This window comes from Tilletiopsis washingtonensis (assembly GCF_003144115.1).
Source record: "Tilletiopsis washingtonensis strain MCA 4186 unplaced genomic scaffold FA09scaffold_13, whole genome shotgun sequence".
NCBI classification, from domain to species: domain Eukaryota; kingdom Fungi; phylum Basidiomycota; class Exobasidiomycetes; order Entylomatales; genus Tilletiopsis; species Tilletiopsis washingtonensis.
In genome coordinates this window covers 194,428-209,178 of record NW_020312010.1, presented here as the reverse complement: position 1 = coordinate 209,178, position 14,751 = coordinate 194,428, and the positions used below count along the sequence as shown (strand labels likewise).

At 65.1% G+C, this 14,751-nt stretch overlaps 7 protein-coding genes across 7 annotated transcripts; 5 read left to right on the top strand and 2 right to left on the bottom strand.

The window, feature by feature from the left end:
* Positions 1-787: 787 nt before the first annotated feature.
* FA09DRAFT_330500 (hypothetical protein) lies at positions 788-3,479 on the top strand. The gene is made up of 7 exons (XM_025742628.1): positions 788-1,188; positions 1,249-1,386; positions 1,443-1,619; positions 1,704-2,011; positions 2,072-2,364; positions 2,418-2,583; positions 2,650-3,479. The coding sequence occupies exons 1-7, from the start codon at positions 1,021-1,023 to the stop codon at positions 3,344-3,346; spliced, it is 1,947 nt and encodes a 648-aa protein (XP_025597616.1). The 5' UTR covers positions 788-1,020; the 3' UTR covers positions 3,347-3,479.
* A 236-nt stretch (positions 3,480-3,715) lies between these two features.
* FA09DRAFT_330499 (hypothetical protein) lies at positions 3,716-4,597 on the top strand. The gene is made up of 4 exons (XM_025742627.1): positions 3,716-3,955; positions 4,040-4,121; positions 4,173-4,420; positions 4,473-4,597. The coding sequence occupies exons 1-4, from the start codon at positions 3,866-3,868 to the stop codon at positions 4,524-4,526; spliced, it is 474 nt and encodes a 157-aa protein (XP_025597615.1). The 5' UTR covers positions 3,716-3,865; the 3' UTR covers positions 4,527-4,597.
* FA09DRAFT_330498 (hypothetical protein) lies at positions 4,582-9,355 on the bottom strand. The gene is made up of 11 exons (XM_025742626.1): positions 7,478-9,355; positions 7,250-7,383; positions 6,964-7,179; positions 6,879-6,902; positions 6,505-6,816; positions 6,310-6,444; positions 6,178-6,246; positions 5,612-6,106; positions 5,210-5,545; positions 5,041-5,142; positions 4,582-4,968 (listed from the first exon to the last, which is right to left on the bottom strand). The coding sequence occupies exons 1-11, from the start codon at positions 9,192-9,194 to the stop codon at positions 4,804-4,806; spliced, it is 3,705 nt and encodes a 1,234-aa protein (XP_025597614.1). The 5' UTR covers positions 9,195-9,355; the 3' UTR covers positions 4,582-4,803.
* A 559-nt stretch (positions 9,356-9,914) lies between these two features.
* FA09DRAFT_298446 (hypothetical protein) lies at positions 9,915-10,133 on the top strand (the record flags this gene model as incomplete). Its single annotated transcript, XM_025740247.1, has 1 exon — positions 9,915-10,133. The coding sequence occupies one exon, from the start codon at positions 9,915-9,917 to the stop codon at positions 10,131-10,133; it is 219 nt and encodes a 72-aa protein (XP_025597613.1).
* Positions 10,134-10,240: 107 nt separating this feature from the next.
* On the top strand, positions 10,241-11,082 carry FA09DRAFT_50407 (hypothetical protein). The gene is made up of 2 exons (XM_025745692.1): positions 10,241-10,271; positions 10,359-11,082. The coding sequence occupies exon 2, from the start codon at positions 10,365-10,367 to the stop codon at positions 10,845-10,847; it is 483 nt and encodes a 160-aa protein (XP_025597612.1). The 5' UTR covers positions 10,241-10,271; positions 10,359-10,364; the 3' UTR covers positions 10,848-11,082.
* Positions 11,083-11,258: 176 nt separating this feature from the next.
* FA09DRAFT_309205 (hypothetical protein) lies at positions 11,259-12,616 on the bottom strand. Its single transcript, XM_025740602.1, has 5 exons — positions 12,480-12,616; positions 12,232-12,412; positions 11,987-12,097; positions 11,526-11,888; positions 11,259-11,360 (listed from the first exon to the last, which is right to left on the bottom strand). Exons 1-5 carry the CDS (start codon positions 12,548-12,550, stop codon positions 11,310-11,312), a joined length of 777 nt encoding a protein of 258 aa, XP_025597611.1. The 5' UTR covers positions 12,551-12,616; the 3' UTR covers positions 11,259-11,309.
* Positions 12,617-13,035: 419 nt separating this feature from the next.
* On the top strand, positions 13,036-14,434 carry FA09DRAFT_330496 (thioredoxin-like protein). The gene is made up of 3 exons (XM_025742625.1): positions 13,036-13,205; positions 13,392-13,471; positions 13,955-14,434. Exons 1-3 carry the CDS (start codon positions 13,078-13,080, stop codon positions 14,425-14,427), a joined length of 681 nt encoding a protein of 226 aa, XP_025597610.1. The 5' UTR covers positions 13,036-13,077; the 3' UTR covers positions 14,428-14,434.
* The last annotated feature ends 317 nt before the right edge of the window (positions 14,435-14,751 follow it).

The window sequence follows — 14,751 nt, the reverse complement described above, 5'->3', positions numbered from 1 at the left end:
CCTCGCCTTCATCCCAACTACAGATCACCCGCAGGATCGAGACGCGGCTCCTCCTCTCGTAGGTGCTCTCGTCTGCGCTGGCCCAATGCAAAGCTCACGCTACAGTCCAATCAGTGCGGCCAGCAAGCCTTGCGTTGCTCCTCTCCGGCCTCACCATCCCACCACGCCGCCCTCGAGTGGTTCTGTGCTGGCATTCTCCCGCACGTCAAGCCGTTCCCGCTCGAGGCGCGCGGAGCGGCCAAGCTCCTCGACACTTCTTCGTTCATCAGCCCCACATCTTCCGCACTCCCGGCTCTTCGTTCCGTATCTGCCTCCCGAATTCTACTCCCGTCTCAAGTGCGCTCTCTCGCCATTTCCTTGCCCACAGCCGGTCGGTGGGTGACGAGTCAGGCCGCGGCTGCAGGCCGGCTGTGGCAACGCGACGCGTCTCGACGCGCGATCAGCCACCGCCGTCCGGCGGGCTGAGAGAGAGGCTGCGCCGCTGCGCCCGCGTGCTCTCCTGCGAGGCTGCAGGACGCAGGCGGCAGCATCCAGAGAGCGTGCAGCGGCGACAGCGCCGCGTGCAGCCGGCGGCGCGGAGAAGAAGTGCCTCGGCGTCGGCGTCGGCCAACGAGCGGCAGCAGCAGCGGCGGGATGCCCGAGGCGGCCGCATGGCCGAGAGGCACACCGGCTACGGCGCCCGGTTCGCCCGCACGCCGCCGCCGCCGCGCGCCACGCCGAACTTTTTTCAGGCGCGAGAAGAAGGGCTCGAGGGCGATAAGGGCTCCGCGAGCGCCCGGGCAGAGAGCGGCATGGCGGATGGCGGATGGCAAGCCTCTCTGCCGCGCTGTGCCTGAGCCGCTCCAATTTGAAGCGGAAGAGAGGGCGCGAGCGGGGGCACATCGGGAGTGCCGGCGGCGTAGCGAGATGAAGGTCGCGTGGCCTCCTCGCTGATAGCGCCTCGGCCAGGAGCAGCAAGCCTCTCGCCTCTCCCTGCTCTCTCACCACCACCTCCTCCCTTCAACACCTCACCCCAACATCATGCCGTCGCTGCTGCAGCGCTGGCCCGCCACGCGCGATGCGCTCAACGACCGCGTGGCGCGCTCGGCCGTCGGCCACTGGTTCCGCCTCGAGGGCTGCGGGCACCCGCTGGAGCGGCCCGGCTCGCGCTTCACCACCGAGATCCGCGCTGGGCTCGTCACGTTCGCCGTGCGTACCGCATGCACGCACACGCATGGCACGTCCGGCTGACCTGGTCTTGGCTCGCAGAGCGTCGTGTACATCGTCGCGCTGAACCCCAGCATCGTCTCCTCGACGGGCGGGCCCTGCGTTGCCGCCCCGGGCGTCAATCGCGCCACGGACGAGGCGTACCAGATCTGCGTGCAGGAGGTGCGGCAGGAGTACATCGTGAGTGAGCAAGCAGCAGGTCAGGTGTAGAGGTGGCTGATGGCGCTGCGGCGCAGATCGTCACTGCGGCCCTCTCGACGCTGGCCACGGGCCTCATCGGCATCTTCGCCAACATGCCGCTGGCGCTCAGCACGGGCCTGGGCGTAAACAGCTACTTTGCGAGCATTGTGGGCCAGTATGGTGTCGGAGGAAGCGTGACGTACGGACAGGCTTGCGGTGCCGTCTTTGTCGAGGTGAGTGCAGCGTGGAGCCAGTGCTGCCAATGGGATCGGCCAAAGCGGGCTCGCGCCATCATCAGTCACTAACACCCTCTCCAGGGCCTGCTCTTCTTCTTCCTCAGCCTGATTGGCCTCCGTCAATGGCTCGCCCGACTCATGCCCCGCTCGCTGACGATTAGCGTCAGCGTGGCCATCGGTCTGTTCCTGGCGCTCATCGGCCTCGGTCCCGCTGGTCTGGGCGTCGTGGGCGGCGACTACATTGATCTCGTGGGGCTCGGCGGCTGCCTGCCCGAGTTTCAGGATGCAAACGGCTACTGCGAGAGCCACGTGCTGCGCTCTCCGAAGATGTGGGTCGGCATCTTTGTCGGCGGCATCTTTACCGCGCTGCTCTCCATCTACCGTGTTCGGTGAGTGGGCACTCCCTCCTGCGCTTGCACTGCCGCACCTTGCTAATTCCAGCTTTGCAGCGGCGCATTCCTCTGGCCCATTCTCCTCGTCGCCATCATCTCCTGGCCGCGCAGCACGCCCGTCACGCTCTTCCCGCACACGGCGACGGGCGATGCGGCGTTCGACTTCTTCAAGCAGGTGGCGCGTTGGACGCCGCTCGACAAGCTGGGCCCGCAGAACATCGACTGGAGCGGCTTTGGCAACGGCCAGGTGTGGATCGCGCTCATCACGTTCCTCTACGTCGACGCGCTGGACACGACAGGCACGATGACGGCCATGTCTCGTGCTGCTGGCCTGTACAATGAGGTGGCCGGTGAGTCGCGTCGCGCCGGCTGCAGTATCGCATCGCTGACGCTCCGTGTAAAGGCGACTTTGAGGGCAGCACGCCTGCGTTCCTGGCCGACTCGGGCTGCATCAGCATCGGTGCGCTGATGGGCTCTTCGCCGTGCACTGCCTTTGTCGAGTCGGCCGCTGGCATTGCCGAGGGAGGTCGTACGGGCATCACCGCGTGCACCACTGCCTTCTGCTTCTTGTGAGTCCTCCCCCTCCCCCGCACACAGCCTGCGCACGCGCACTGACGCCACCGTCTCGCGGCCAGCTTGACGCTCTTCTTTGCGCCGATCTTCAGCTCCATCCCCAGCTGGGCGACGGGCTCGACCCTCGTCATTGTCGGCTCGCTCATGGCCGCCAACGCACGCACTATCAACTGGGACTATGCCGGCGATGCCATTCCTGCCTTCGTGACGATCGTGCTCGTGCCGTTCACCTACAACATCGCCTACGGCATCATCGGCGGCGCATGCACCTTCATCATCCTGCACAACGTGCCCAAGATGCTCGGACGCATCCACCCGTCGCTCCTGCCGCCGGGCCACGACACGATCAAGGAGCCCTACTCGCTCGGCATGACGCTGTCGAGCGGCGGCAATGGCCTCTCGGGCTGGCGCGCCTTTGTGCCGCCGTGGCTGCGCAAGGCACTTTCGGGCGAGCGCCACTTCTGGAAGCAGACGGACGAGGAGATTCGCTCGACGCTTGAGGGGCGGCGCATCACCGATGCGCGCACCCAGGCGCGCGCCAGCCAGGCGGCGCGCGAGCGCGAGGAGATGCGCGCGACGATGACGCAGGGCCCGCAGGAGGGCGGCGCGTTCAAGGACCACGACCTCGAGGCGGGCCTGCGCAACGTCCGGAGCCGCAACGCGCCGCAGCAGCAGTCGCAGGCGCAGCACGACGAGATTGAGAAGCTGCGCGACGAGGAGGAGCCGGCATCGCCGGATGCGTCGAGCAAGGGCGAGTAGCGGGAGAGGTTCCGGAGGCAGGCAGCAGGCGAGTCGGGCGCGGAGAGAGGGCGTGCTGCGAGGAGGAGGCAGCGGCTGTTGGCAAATGGTCGGACGAGAACACTAGTCACCCTGAATAGATTCCTTATCACCACTTTGGCCTGACCCATCGCCGCCATTGAGGAGGGATGATGTGCGAGCAGAGTCGTGCTTAGAAGCGTCGAGTGTGCTCGCTGCGAAAGCGGCCAGAGGGCAAGGTGAGCGTGACAGGCACGCGTAGGCGTGAGAACGTTCGGCCCCGATGCCGTTGGCGGTGCTTCATGCAGATGCAGGCACCGCCCCAGGAGCGCACTCGACTCCTTGCTCCTGTCGTCGGCGTCTCCGCTTCTCATTGCGCTGTGCATATGGTGGCTATTCTGGGGAGCGGCTTCTTGCTGTGACAGAGACGAAGCAGAGTGCTTCGCGCGTGCTCCCCGCACCCCCCGCTCCGCCTACGTCACGACCACCACCGCCCTGCCCTGTTACCTCATGCTTCCAAGCATGCACCTCCTCACGCTGCTCGCGCAGCTCTCTCTGCTCCTCCTCAGCGCCGCTCTCGCTACCAAGGGCCTAGCGATGCCGCACCACGCAGTGAGCCCGCCCCCTCACCCGCCCTCAATGCCGCTCTAGGGCCCTTCCTGTCGAGCCCCAGGCTTACGTCTCTCTCGTTGCCAGCCGCAGCTCATTCAGCGTCGCCTCGAGCTGCGCTGTCCCCACTCCACGCCCTGGTACACCGCGCTGGAAGATGGCGGCTCACGTACGTCCCCCCCCCCCCTTTTCTTAGGCTTCCCTGCTGACCCCTTCTCAGGACTAGGCGAATGCGACTCCTCCTGCCTGCCCCTCTCCTCTCTCTCCGGCTCCTTCAGCTGCGCAGAGTCAGACGCCTTGCCTCTGGAATACTTGCATGCGCCAGCTGCCTTTCGTGCACGCTTTCCCTTGCGCAGCGCCAGCTGCACCACGAGAATGGTGCCTGCCGCCACGAGCGAGGAGAAAGGGGAGAAAGGGAAGGGCCTGGATGACGCGGAAGCGAAGGAGGTGCTGAGGGCGTTTGCTGCGGTGAGTGACGCAGAGGAGGACGCAGAGCAGAGGCTGATGAACGATGGGACAGAGCTGCGAAGAGGCCGGCGGGATCCTGACGAGGCCGAGAGTGCCGCTTTGGTGAGCGGCCGAGGAGAAGGAGAGGGGGGGGCGGGGGCGAAATGCATCGCACGAGAGAGCACAGCATGAAGAGGCTTGAATTGAAGGGAGACGATGCGAGGGATGTGCGAGTGAGGGCGAGAGAGGATAGATAGGGGAGCAGTGAGAGAGGCTTGATGTATCTCGACGGAGGGTTGAGGGAGGCGAGAGACGGAAGCTGGCTTGAGCGAGAGGGAGACAGCTGGCGGGAGGTGGAGAGGGGCATGCCCATTGCGCAGCACCCGGCTTGGGGGCAGCGTTTGCTACTCCTCGAAGATGCGCTGCATGACGGCGTCGCGCAGCTCCTTGACCTTGCCCTCTGCGTCTTCCTGCTGCGCCTTGCTCTCTTCATCCTCGTTCGCCTGGCCGCCGCCTTCGACCTGCTCGGCCAGCGAGAGCTTCTTGGCGCCTAGTCGGATGATGTGCTCCTGTGGCGCGGCGGGGCGAGGTGTGAGCATCGAAAGAAGGAAGGAGGGGGAGGGGGGGGGAAGGAGACGCACGTCGATTGTGCCGCGTGCCACGAGACGCGTCACAGTGACGGGCCGCCGTTGGCCGATGCGGTAGCAGCGGTCTTCGGCCTGCTTGTCGTTCTGCGGATTGAACTGCAAGGCAAAGCGTGATCATCAGTGGCCATTCGCACAGCCCAGGCGCGCGGGCGCAACAACTCACGTCCGAGTCATAGATGATGACATGGTTCGCCGCGGTGAGGTTGATGCCCACTCCTCCGGCGCCCGTCGAGAGCAGAAAGACATCGATCGTCTCGTCGCTCGTAAACTCGTCGACGATGCTCTGCCGTTCGTCGACCTTGGTCTCGCCCGTGAAGCCGCGATACTTGATGCCCAGATGCTCGAGCGCCACGACGATGATGTCGAGCATCGTGACGAACTGCGAAAAGATGACGGCTCGCTCGCCCTTTGCGCGCACGTCGTCGATGATGCGCTTCATGGCCACGATCTTGCACGAGTCGAGCCACAGCTCGCGCGGCAGATCGAGGGGACCACCGCGCTGTGCACGCACACGGGTCAGCAAGGACGGCGCGTCTTCCCCCCAGTGCCAGCGGGGGCCACTCACCAGGCGAGGCAGGCCCGCGACGATGGAGCGGTTGAGCTCGGCGTCCGAGTTGATCTCAAAGTCCTCCCTGACGTGCGTGAGGTTGCGCTCCGGGTCGTCCTTGCAGTACTCGCGCGCCAGCCTGTCGAGCTTGGCGGCGTCGTAGAACGTGCGAAAGTTGAGCGGATGGTTCGCCGCCTTGCGCAGCTCCATGAGCACGTGGCTGGAGCCGCCGGGCTTGGTCTCGGGCACGGCGGCCTTGCCTCGCGCGCCCTTGCCCTTGGCGGCCGCCGCGGCCGCACGCGCCTCCTCTCGCATCGCCTTGGTGTGCGCAAAGATGCGCGAGTAATGCTCGCGCTGCGTGGCAGTCATGTCGCACATCTCGACGCGCTCCACCTTGGGCGGCAGGTCGGGCAGCACCAAGGCCTTGCGACGCCGAAGCACAAACGGCCCGAGCATGCCCTTGGCACGTGCGATGCGCTCGGTGGAGAGAATGTTCTGCGGCTTGGAGGAGTTCTGCCCCAGAGCGACACAGAGGCATCAGCAAAACGCCCCATCGCTATGCTCGCCGCTCCCGACACGCGCACCTTGAAGATGCCCTCCAGATCCTCCGCCGCGCTGCCGAAGAAGTCCTCGAGGATGAAGTTGAGCAGCGACTGTGGGGCGTGGGGGGAGAGGGGTGAGTGTCTGCTGCAGTCCATGCTCCTTCTCGTCCGCACCATGAGCTCCGCCAGATTGTTCTGCAGCGGCGTGCCCGTGAGGAGCAGGCGCCATTGCGTGCGGATGCGAATGAGCTTGCCGTACTTGCTCGAGTTCTTGTTCTTGAGCACGTGGCCTTCATCAAAGACACTTGCCTGGCGCAAAGACGTCAATGCGCAAGCTCGCGGCCCACTTGCGCCTCGTTGACGACTCACCGCCCAGCCAAACTTGCGGAAGAATGTGTAGTCCTGCGCACTGATGACCGAGTCGTAGCTGGCGAGCACCACCTCATACTCGCGCTCCTCGCCCGCCTCCTTGTCCTCGCGCAGCTCCTCGCGCATCTCGGCGCGCTCCTTCTGGTTGCCGCGGTACGTGTAGAGGGCAATGTGCGGCGCAAACTGCGCAAACTCGCGCTCCCAGTTCTCCAGCACCGACGAGGGCACGACGATGAGATGCGTGCGCCGCTTGCCCGGCTGGGCGAGCTCGTGCGTGAGAAAGGCAATCACTTGACACGTCTTGCCGGTGCCCTGTTGGACAGAAGTGAGCGGCGTTGGACCCAGACAGCCATTCCAAGCGGCGTTCCGCTTACCATCTCGTCTGCGAGGATGCCGCCCTGTCGCAGTCGCATCAGCGGACTGAAGCCTAGCTTCCACAGCGCGCGCACGACCACTCACCAACTTCTTGCTCCACAGCAGCCTCAGCCAGTTGACGCCGTACAGTTGGAAGTCCTTGAGCACCGTGCCCTCCTTCAGATGTTCCGGCTGCTTGCTCAGATAGCCGCTCGACGGTGCCGCTGCGCCATTGGCAGTGTCCCAACTGCCAATCTCGCGCTGCAGCATGGCGCCCGTCTTTTCGCACTTGGCAAGCACGTTGTCGACTGCGCGATACGACTGGCAGAGTCTGGCGTCAGCTTGGCGCTCATGCGAGGTGGAGGAGCAGGCAGGGAAGCATTGCACGCACAGCCATGAGCGACTCGCAATTGTCGTACAGCCTTCGACTGAGCTTGGGCGTCGCGTCGAGCTTGCGGTACACGTCGTCGACGTTGCGAAACGGCCGCAGCGCAATGATCTTCTCTGCGATCTCCTCGTCGCAGCCTGCGCGCAAGAGGTGGCTCACATCAGCCTTTCTGCCAGCTGCTGCCTTTTTGCCGCCCGCAATATAGCCGATCGAACGTCAGGCCACACTCACCCATGGTGTCCATCAGCGCGCCTTTCTCGGCCTGCGCAAACCATTCAAACGCATTGTTGGAGCGTTTCGCCTGGTCGCCCGAGCCGTAGCCGCCATCGCTCTGTCCGTCATCCTCGTCGTCCGAGATACTGACGGCGCGACTACTGCTCTGTCCCTTCTTGACTGTCTGCATCGCCTTGCCCTGCTGCAGTGGCGCAGGTCGCGACAGCGGACGGGCAGAGGCGGGCGCAGCGGTGCGCGAGGCCTCCCTGATGGCGGCACCGACGCCGAGACGAGAGGCGATCTTGAATGTCGGCGACGCCACGGCCGTACGAGCAGCAGCGACGGAGCCGGAGGCAGAGCCGTTCTGCTGCTGCTGCTGCTGCTGCGAGTGCGCACGATGCACAAAGACGGGCGAGGGCGAGGGCGAGGTGAGCGAGACGTACGAAACCGTCTGCTTGCCCTGCTTGCCCTGCTGCTCCCTCGACGCGGCAGACACAGACGCTGTACTGCTCGCCTTTGTGCTTCCCGAAGCCTCGAGGGACGACTGCGACTCTGCCGTGCCGCTTGCACTTGAGCGTGTCTTCTCCTTCGGCATGTACGGCCACACGGCCTTTTGTCCGTCGCGCTTGAGCAGTTCCAGCGTCTCGCCCACGTCCAGCTTGGCCGTCTGCATCAACTTGGCCACTGCGTCTGCGTCGAACTCGCCTCTGGAGCGCCCGAGGACATTGACGAGCCGTTGGGCTTTCTTACGCACCTCTGGATCTACGGCGGAGGCTGCGGCCGGCGAAGCCAGCGCCTCAGGATGCGGCGAGGCGATCGGATCGTCCGAGTCTGAGTCTGATGCTCCTCTCCGAGCCTTGCCTCCACCCATGACAAAGCGGCGCTTCTTGGGCTTTGGCGGCGCAGCTTTGACATCGACCAGCTCGACACTCGAGTCGCTCATCTCTGCCTTTTCCCTCAACTGCTCCGCTCGCGGCAGCGGCGCCGGACGCTTGGTGCCCGAGGCGCTGCCGCTGCGCGCATCATTGTAGCGGTACGCAGAGAGGTCGATCCTGGAGCTGCTGCTGCTGCTGCCGGAAGTACCCGAGGCGGCACTGCTGCTGGGCAGCTGCGAGGCACTGCGAGAGTTGATGGCGGCCGCGGAGAAGGGCGCAGAGAGTGGATCGGAGGAGGAATGGCAAGTCGGAGGCGGCGCGAGCTCCTTCTCCGGCGACGCAGACGTGAACTTTGTGCGTCCCGGCGCCTTGCCGAGGCCGTTTGCATAGCCGGGCATCGCTGCCAGTGGCTCCGGCGGCTGCTGTTGCGCGAGCGCACACGTGAGGCGCGAGCTGGCGCTTGCGACGGCAGATGAGGCAGCGCGGCCGCTGTCGTCGAGGCAGGCACTCTTGCCTTGCTGCTGCTGCACGGGCGAAGAGTCGGGCAGCAGCTCGTGGCCGGGTGCGCGGCCACTGTAGGCACGCCGCAGCTGCGCGCGCGACGGACGAGGCGACGACTCGGGCGCCAGGATGCGGCGCTGGCGAGGCGTGGCCGTGTATGCCGCGCTGCTGCTGCTGCTGCTGCTGGCGGCAGAGGTGGAGGGCGCGAGGGCGAGGGGCGGCGAAGGCGAGGGCGAGAGCGCGAGAGGCGCGGAGAAGGCGGCCAAGACGTCGCGAGTGGCGTGCGGCGGAGTGGTGCTGCTGCGCTGCTGGAGTGCGGTAGTGTGGGGATTGGAGGTGGAGAAGAGGAGGCGGGGCATGCGACGCGAGGCCGTGAGGAGAGAGGAGAGGGACGATTAGGGGGGCCAGAGCAATGAGTGAGAGAGAGATGCGCTGGCTGCGTGGAGTGCAGGGTGTGCGGCGTGCGGAGCCGGCGTCGCGCGGGCAGAGAGACGCGGGCTGGCACGAGCTCGAGGGAGAGGGAGGAGGAGAGGGAGCAGCGGCTTGCTCATCAGAACGCGAGAAGGCGGCAGGCGGCGCGCGGCGCGTCCAGACCGCGTGGGAACAGCAACACGACGAGGTTGTAGTGCGCATACACGTCCGCCACTACACGCACTACAAGCCGCCGGCGCGCGTGCGACTCTGAGGCGATGCACCAGCCAACTCAGCTCGATGGCGCCGCGCACGTCGCCGCCAGCGGCTGCTGCCTCTCCACCCTCTCCACCTCGCGCCTCCTGCTCCTCCTCACCGCTCGCCTCCCTCACTTGCTGCTCGCGCCGCACCGGCGAACCCTCTCACTTCGCATACGTGCGTCTGCCACTCTTGGGCGCGCGCGTGCCCGCTCCTGCGCAAGCGCGTCTGACAGCGTCGCCCTCTCCCTGCAGTCTCGTTTGCCCCCTCTGCACAGCCGCTCGCCTCGCCTCCGCTGTCGTTTGCGCCATGCGTGCCTCGTGCGTGTGCTGCTTTGTGCATCCTCACCGCACTCCTTGCGGCGCGCTCACTGACCTTCTTTCTGCTTTGCAACGCAACGCAACAGCGCCATGCTGCGTTCCTCGCTGTACCGCGACCCCTGGGCGGCGCGCGAGGCGTGGCGCAAGCATCCCGTCTTTTCCTCGCGCTTCCAGCTGCGCAACTTCTGGCCCGGCTTCGGCCTCGGCACGGCCGCCTTTGCCGTCTATCTCGCCTTTGACATGCTCGCACACCCCGCCAACGTCGAGAAGCTCGTCGAGGATGCGCGCAAGCAACGCAAGGAGATCTAGAGAGGGGCAGGGGGGGGGGGGGGGGGGCAATGAGATAAGGGCATGATTTTCTCGAGCCCGCGCGAGGGTGGAATGATGGGTTGAATCTTGGTGAGCCGGCACGAGGTGAATGCAGGGGCCTGGGCTGGAACTTGCCATGCTGCTGGAGAACGCAAGGAAAGGAAGGAGGAGAGGCGCGATGGGGGGGGGGGGGGGGGGGGGGGGGGGGGGGGGGGGGGGGGGGAGCTGCGGATGACGGAGGAGTGGGATGCCTCCTCTATCGCCCCGCCGGCGTTTTCGGTTTTGATGGCGCCACGGACTTCTCCCCCAGCCCCCGCTGCTATCCCTGCAACGGGCGCTCGATCTCCTTCTCGGGGGGCCGAGCGTGCGAGGTCCCCTCACTCCTCTCCTCCCCCCTGCCCCCTTTCTCCTCTTCCCCCCTTCACGGACAGCATAAAAGGCGATGCGCCCCAACCCCCTTCTTTTGGGCGCGCCGAGGGGCCGTTGCTTTTACCGGCACGTCCTCTTGGGTCATCGCAAAGGCGCCGTCCTAGATCAGACCCCATCGAGCTCCCGCCTGAGTCTTCTCTCCATTCTCCCTCCTTTCGCGGCTCTCGCAGCGGACGGAAGGGGGGGAACTCGTTCGGCATACTACGCCCTCTTAGGCGTCGAACGAGGGAGTTAGTAATGACCGCGGGTCATCGCGCTCTTGCGCGATGTAAAACGAACGTTTGAGACTCTACCACCCTGTCCAGCCAGACTCCGATGCCTAAATGTCAAGGGCACGCGTCGAAAGGAACTCGGGGGGACAGCCAGGCATGCCTGTGCCTTTGATAAGTTTCTTGCCCCCATCTCCCTCCCCCCCCCCTCCTCTTCTTCCAAGCCTTTTCACGTGCTCAAGGCCTCTTCGGCGTGCTTCACGGCCTGGCCACCACGTTGCTTGCTCGCACACCTCTCGTTCGCAGCATGGCCCACTTTCGTAGCGCCAACACCCCCGCCTTACTGCCGATTTCGCCTGATGTCTTCATCCTGTGCGTTTGAATGTTTCGTACTGATTCGTACACGACTAGAACTGCGGGGCGCCGTTGCGCATGCACGGCAAAGATAGCGCTTCTTTGCATCAACCCCCCAGCTGGTGTGTGTTCCCATGCAACGACGCGCGCGCCCGGCGAGCTCCCAAGAGCTCCAAGAAGGCTTTCAAGAACTCAGAAGCTCCTCGCCGCGCAGTTCTGCGAGGATGAATTCGACCTTTTGGCGAAGATGGGGCGAACAACGGGGCGTCAGCGAGAGGGCATGAAGTCGAGGCGCTGAGCACAGCGCAAGAGCGGCCCCTCGCACGTTGCGCGCCTCTCGTCTCGTTGCTCCCGCGCGCCAGCCTACACTGGAAAGAGAGGAAAAAGACACTCAACTCACCTCCCACGCCTCGCTCCAGTACCGAATGCCCGCCTGTGGCGCTCCCTCCTTCTCGATGCGTCTCTGCAGGCCCCTCTTTGTGCGCACCAGCGCCACATCGCCCTGCTGCATGCGCATCACGGGACAGTAGTCGTTGCCGCCGTCGCCAATGTACACGACGCGCTCAAAGTTGCCTCTGCCGCCGTGCCGCGCGAGAAAGGCGTCGAGCTCGTCGCCCTTGCACATGTTGGCACTGCAGCCTACGGCACACGTGTGCTGCGGACCCGAAGGGTCGACTCGTCGTCGCAAGTTGAGCAGGCCCGAAGCTTCGAAGTGAGCGGGGTTGGTGACGATTTCGAGAAAGTATTGATGGATGTTCTGGTCCTGTGATGGCCACAGACGCGCGCGTCGCTCAGCGTGTGCGTCTCGGGGGCAACAGCCATTGTTCCAAGTCCCGCAGCGAGCACTGAGGCCAGACGTACCTTTAGGATGGTGTCGATGTACACGGTGTTGGCGTTGGACAGCAGGAACCACGTCGTCTGTGTCGTCGCGCTCTCTGCCGTCGCCTTTACTCCTCTCGCCATCGCCGGGTGCTGATCGCATTTGTGGTGCTTTCGTCAACGAAGCCAATTCGGCACGACGAATGGGGCGCTGTCACCGCGCGGCCCACCCGCATTTCTCGCAAGCCGCTTGAGTTGACAGCAGCCACGAACACAAACAAACTCACAAAGTACATGCTCCTCAGCGCCGCCTCAATCTGCTGCTGCGTGATGCCGCGGGCATGCAGCTGGCGCAGCAGCTCGGCACACAGATCGGTGAACTGCGGGCCGTTGGGCTGGTCGAAGTTGCGGCGCAGGTCCGGCGCCAGCACTTCGTGCACCCAGCGGTCCGAGTCGGCATCTGCCAGGCTGGTTGCGAGGAGTGGGTTGAGCAGGAGCGAGAAGATGGGGGGCGGGCATGGGGGGAGAGACGCACGACTCGTCAAAGTCACTGCAGATGAGCTGGGTGCGCACGCGCGGCAGAGGCGAAGGAGCGGTGGAGGTCATTGCTTGGGCGTGTGGTGGAGAAGAGACAGGCTTCGCTCCGTAGAGTTGTGTCGCACGAGCCTCGACAGCCAGAAGCAACGTTGCCAGAAATCTCGAAGGCGCGCGCAGCGCGGATGATCCCGCGGAGGTCGGACCTGCGTGGGAGCAGCTCATGGCGAGCCCACGTGATGCCTCGCACGGCCCCGCGGCGCTCTCCGACTCCCGAGAGGTGGCGCCACGGCGCGCGGCGAGCACGCCATCCGCACGCGCCGCGCTGCCTGCGATGCTTCTTCCAGCTCGCTCCACGCCGACGGCCACCGACCGAGCGGCGCCGCGCCAAGAGGCAGCACGCCCGCAGAGCGGCGCCGCTGACCTGAACGGCGGCAGTTATGTCCGAGTGCGGCTGGAGAAGCTCAGCGAGCGCGGCGCGCGGCGTCCGTGCGGCGTGAGCGCGCGTCTGCGCATCTTCCACGGCCCTCCGCACCTCTCACCTTCTCCCTGCCACACCACCATCACCCCTTCACCCCACCCCTCTCATACAGCCCAGCATGCCCGCCGCCCTCCGCCTCGGCTCCACGGCGCCCAACTTCCAGGCCGAGACGACGCACGGCGCCATCGACTTCCACCAGTGGCTCGGCGACTCGTTTGGCATTCTCTTCTCGCACCCCGATGACTTGTGCGTGTGTGTGCTGCTTCGTGGCGAGAGAGGGGCGGACAGGGTTGGAGAGGCGTGCAAGGTCGGGTGATGGCAGGCGCATCTCGGTGGCGACCCGCTGCAGTGCTACCTCGGCTCGCCACACACCTCTCCCTCTCTCACACAGAAGCTCAGCTCACGCCTTTCTCCTCCTTCCGCTCCACACAGCACGCCCGTCTGCACCACGGAGCTCGGCGAGGTGGCCAAGCAGAAGGCGCAGTTCGACAAGCGTGGCGTCAAGGTGATTGGTGAGTTTTGTGTCTTGGGTCATGCTCGCGCACTGTGATTGTGTGTGTGTGGCCGCCGAGGCGCGCAAAGTGAGAGGATTGCGAACAGAAGGAATATGAGTGGGGGGGCTCAGCTGTTCTTTGAAAGACGCAGGGAGAGAGCAGCAAGCCTGGATTAGGCTTAGCTACGGCGCGGTGCGGCTCACTGCTCTACGCGCTGGCGATGGGATGGGCCAGCAGATTGGGTCGAGCGGGCAAGGTGCTGCCAACTGCCAACGCTTCCGTAGCGTGCGCGAGAGAGGGCTCGGATGCTCGAGGGACATGTTGCGGCGAGCCTCTGGGGGCCTCAAAGCTTGCAGCCCAGAGGGGAGCCATGTGTAGCTTGCGCGCCACTGTGGCGCTCGACGCTGTTTGCCATTGCTCTTCCTGTCGCTGTGATGCGACTTACTCCCCCCATCCTCTGCTTTCCTCGTTGGCTTACGGCCCTCTCTTGACTCCCCTCAGGTCTGTCCGCCAACTCCATCGACTCGCACGACCGCTGGATTCAGGACATCAAGGATGTCTCTTCGGCCGAGGTGCAGTTCCCCATCATTGGCGACGAGAAGCGCGAGATTGCGACGCTGTACGACATGCTCGACTCGCTCGACGAGACCAACGTCGACAACAAGGGCCTGCCGCTCACGGTGCGCAGCGTCTTCTTCATCAACCCGGCAAAGAAGATTGTCGCCATGATCACCTACCCCGCCAGCGTGGGGCGCAACTTCGACGAGATTCTGCGCGTCCTCGACTCGCTGCAGCTCTCGGCGCGCCTCAACGGCAAGATCACCACGCCCGTCAACTGGCAGAAGGGCGACCGCGTCATCATTGCGCCGCCCGTCAAGCAGGAGGAGGCAGACAAGCTCTTCCCGCAGGGCTACGAGACGGCAAAGCCCTACCTGCGCTTTGCACAGCTGAGCAAGGAGCAGGAGGGCAACTAAAGCAGGCGGCCTGTACCTGTTCCTCCTCCGTCCGTCGCGGCGAGGTGCCGCGCAATGAACTCGCTGCTTCTTTCTTTGTTGAAGGCAACGCGCGGCCTGCCCAATGCTCTGTGTGGGAGTTCTGAGGCCGTGCGGATGAGGATTGATCGGCACGGCGCGACCCTACACGCTGAGCTAGCTCCCATCTCGCCGCTCCCCGGGGGCGCTTTCGATGCTCAATCTCCCTTGCCAGCAGAGCGCGCCTCAGGAGTCAAGAGAGTGAGGTCAACGAATGCAGAGTGAAGAGAGATGCTTTCGGGCTGCTTGCAGCGACAGGAAGCGGGG

Coding starts and splice junctions, on each gene's coding strand:
- FA09DRAFT_330500 (XM_025742628.1), top strand. CDS start 1,021: ATGCCGTCGCTGCTGCAGCGCTGGCCCGCCACGCGCGATGCGCTCAAC. Junction 1,189..1,248: donor CTGGGCTCGTCACGTTCGCC/GTGCGTACCGCA, acceptor CTTGGCTCGCAG/AGCGTCGTGTACATCGTCGC. Junction 2,012..2,071: donor CTCTCCATCTACCGTGTTCG/GTGAGTGGGCAC, acceptor CCAGCTTTGCAG/CGGCGCATTCCTCTGGCCCA.
- FA09DRAFT_330499 (XM_025742627.1), top strand. CDS start 3,866: ATGCACCTCCTCACGCTGCTCGCGCAGCTCTCTCTGCTCCTCCTCAGC. Junction 4,122..4,172: donor GCTGGAAGATGGCGGCTCAC/GTACGTCCCCCC, acceptor ACCCCTTCTCAG/GACTAGGCGAATGCGACTCC. Junction 4,421..4,472: donor TGCTGAGGGCGTTTGCTGCG/GTGAGTGACGCA, acceptor ACGATGGGACAG/AGCTGCGAAGAGGCCGGCGG.
- FA09DRAFT_330498 (XM_025742626.1), bottom strand. CDS start 9,194: ATGCCCCGCCTCCTCTTCTCCACCTCCAATCCCCACACTACCGCACTC. Junction 7,384..7,477: donor CGCGCTGATGGACACCATGG/GTGAGTGTGGCC, acceptor TCTTGCGCGCAG/GCTGCGACGAGGAGATCGCA. Junction 6,107..6,177: donor ATCTGGAGGGCATCTTCAAG/GTGCGCGTGTCG, acceptor GCTCTGGGGCAG/AACTCCTCCAAGCCGCAGAA.
- FA09DRAFT_50407 (XM_025745692.1), top strand. CDS start 10,365: ATGACGGAGGAGTGGGATGCCTCCTCTATCGCCCCGCCGGCGTTTTCG.
- FA09DRAFT_309205 (XM_025740602.1), bottom strand. CDS start 12,550: ATGACCTCCACCGCTCCTTCGCCTCTGCCGCGCGTGCGCACCCAGCTC. Junction 12,098..12,231: donor CGCTGAGGAGCATGTACTTT/GTGAGTTTGTTT, acceptor AAATGCGATCAG/CACCCGGCGATGGCGAGAGG. Junction 11,361..11,525: donor ACTGGAGCGAGGCGTGGGAG/GTGAGTTGAGTG, acceptor CTTCGCCAAAAG/GTCGAATTCATCCTCGCAGA.
- FA09DRAFT_330496 (XM_025742625.1), top strand. CDS start 13,078: ATGCCCGCCGCCCTCCGCCTCGGCTCCACGGCGCCCAACTTCCAGGCC. Junction 13,206..13,391: donor TTCTCGCACCCCGATGACTT/GTGCGTGTGTGT, acceptor CGCTCCACACAG/CACGCCCGTCTGCACCACGG. Junction 13,472..13,954: donor GCGTGGCGTCAAGGTGATTG/GTGAGTTTTGTG, acceptor GACTCCCCTCAG/GTCTGTCCGCCAACTCCATC.